The sequence below is a fragment of the Octopus bimaculoides genome, chromosome 28, assembly GCF_001194135.2.
Source record: "Octopus bimaculoides isolate UCB-OBI-ISO-001 chromosome 28, ASM119413v2, whole genome shotgun sequence".
In the NCBI taxonomy this organism is placed as follows: Eukaryota; Metazoa; Mollusca; class Cephalopoda; order Octopoda; family Octopodidae; genus Octopus; species Octopus bimaculoides.
The window spans coordinates 6,267,707-6,268,686 of NC_069008.1; the positions used below are offsets into that span (position 1 = coordinate 6,267,707).

Here is a 980-nt window from a genome sequence, read left to right on the forward strand (position 1 = left end):
TGGGACTTATTCTTTGTAAGCCTAGTACTTATTCTATCGGTCTCTTTTTGCTGAACCGCTAAGTGACGGGGACGTAAACACACCAGCATCGGTTGTCAAGCAATGCTAGGGGGACAAACACAGACACACACACACACACATATATATATATATATACATATATACGACGGGCTTCTTTCAGTTTCCGTCTACCAAATCCACTCACAAGGCTTTGGTCGGCCCGAGGCTATAGTAGAAGACACTTGCCCAAGATGCCACGCAGTGGGACTGAACCCAGAACCATGTGGTTGGGAAGCAAGCTACTTACCACACAGCCACTCCTGCCATTGGCTATTTCTGAAGCTAATCCAAGGTGCATTGCAATGGGATTGAACTTGGATTTCAGAATTACAAACGTGTGTGTATAAAAGAGAAGAACAAAGATGCAAGTACTTACAGTTGAAAGCTGCTTGAGTTCATCGTCGTTGGCGTAAATATCTTCAAGCATTATTCTTGCCATTGAAATCATCCGAGAGATTTTATCAACTGTTTTGTTGATGGTGTTCATGGCATTCTGGGGTTGCGGAAGAGAGAGAGAGAGAGAGAGAATTTGAGTAGGAGTGAGAGGTGGAGAACGAGAGAGGGAGAAGTAGAGAGAGAGACGTAGAGATAGAGGGAGAGAGAGAGTAGGGGAAAAAAGATTGAGAGTGATGGGTAGAGAGAGAGATGGAGAGTGAGAGAGAGAGAGAGAGTTTTAATAGGAGTGAGAGGTGGAGAATGAGAGAGAGACAAATAGCTGTAAATATGTACCATGTGGTAGGTACAGTCAACCTAGCTGTAAATAGGTACCATGTGGTAGGTACAGTCAACTTAGCTGTAAATAGGTACCATGTGGTAGGTACAGTCCACCTAGCTGTAAATAGGTACCATGTGGTAGGTACAGTCAACTTAGCTGTAAACAGGTACCATGTGGTAGGTACAGTCAACCTAGCTGTAAATAA

General features: G+C 43.8%; 1 protein-coding gene across 1 annotated transcript in view; it reads right to left on the reverse strand.

Moving 5' to 3' along the window:
* Positions 1-980, reverse strand: part of LOC106882384 (laminin subunit alpha-1) — a 28,090-nt gene that overhangs the window by 26,034 nt on the left and 1,076 nt on the right. The window contains exon 2 of the mRNA XM_052977753.1: positions 437-553. Coding sequence (XP_052833713.1) covers positions 437-553 — 117 coding nt within the window. The remainder of the gene's footprint in view (positions 1-436; positions 554-980) is intronic.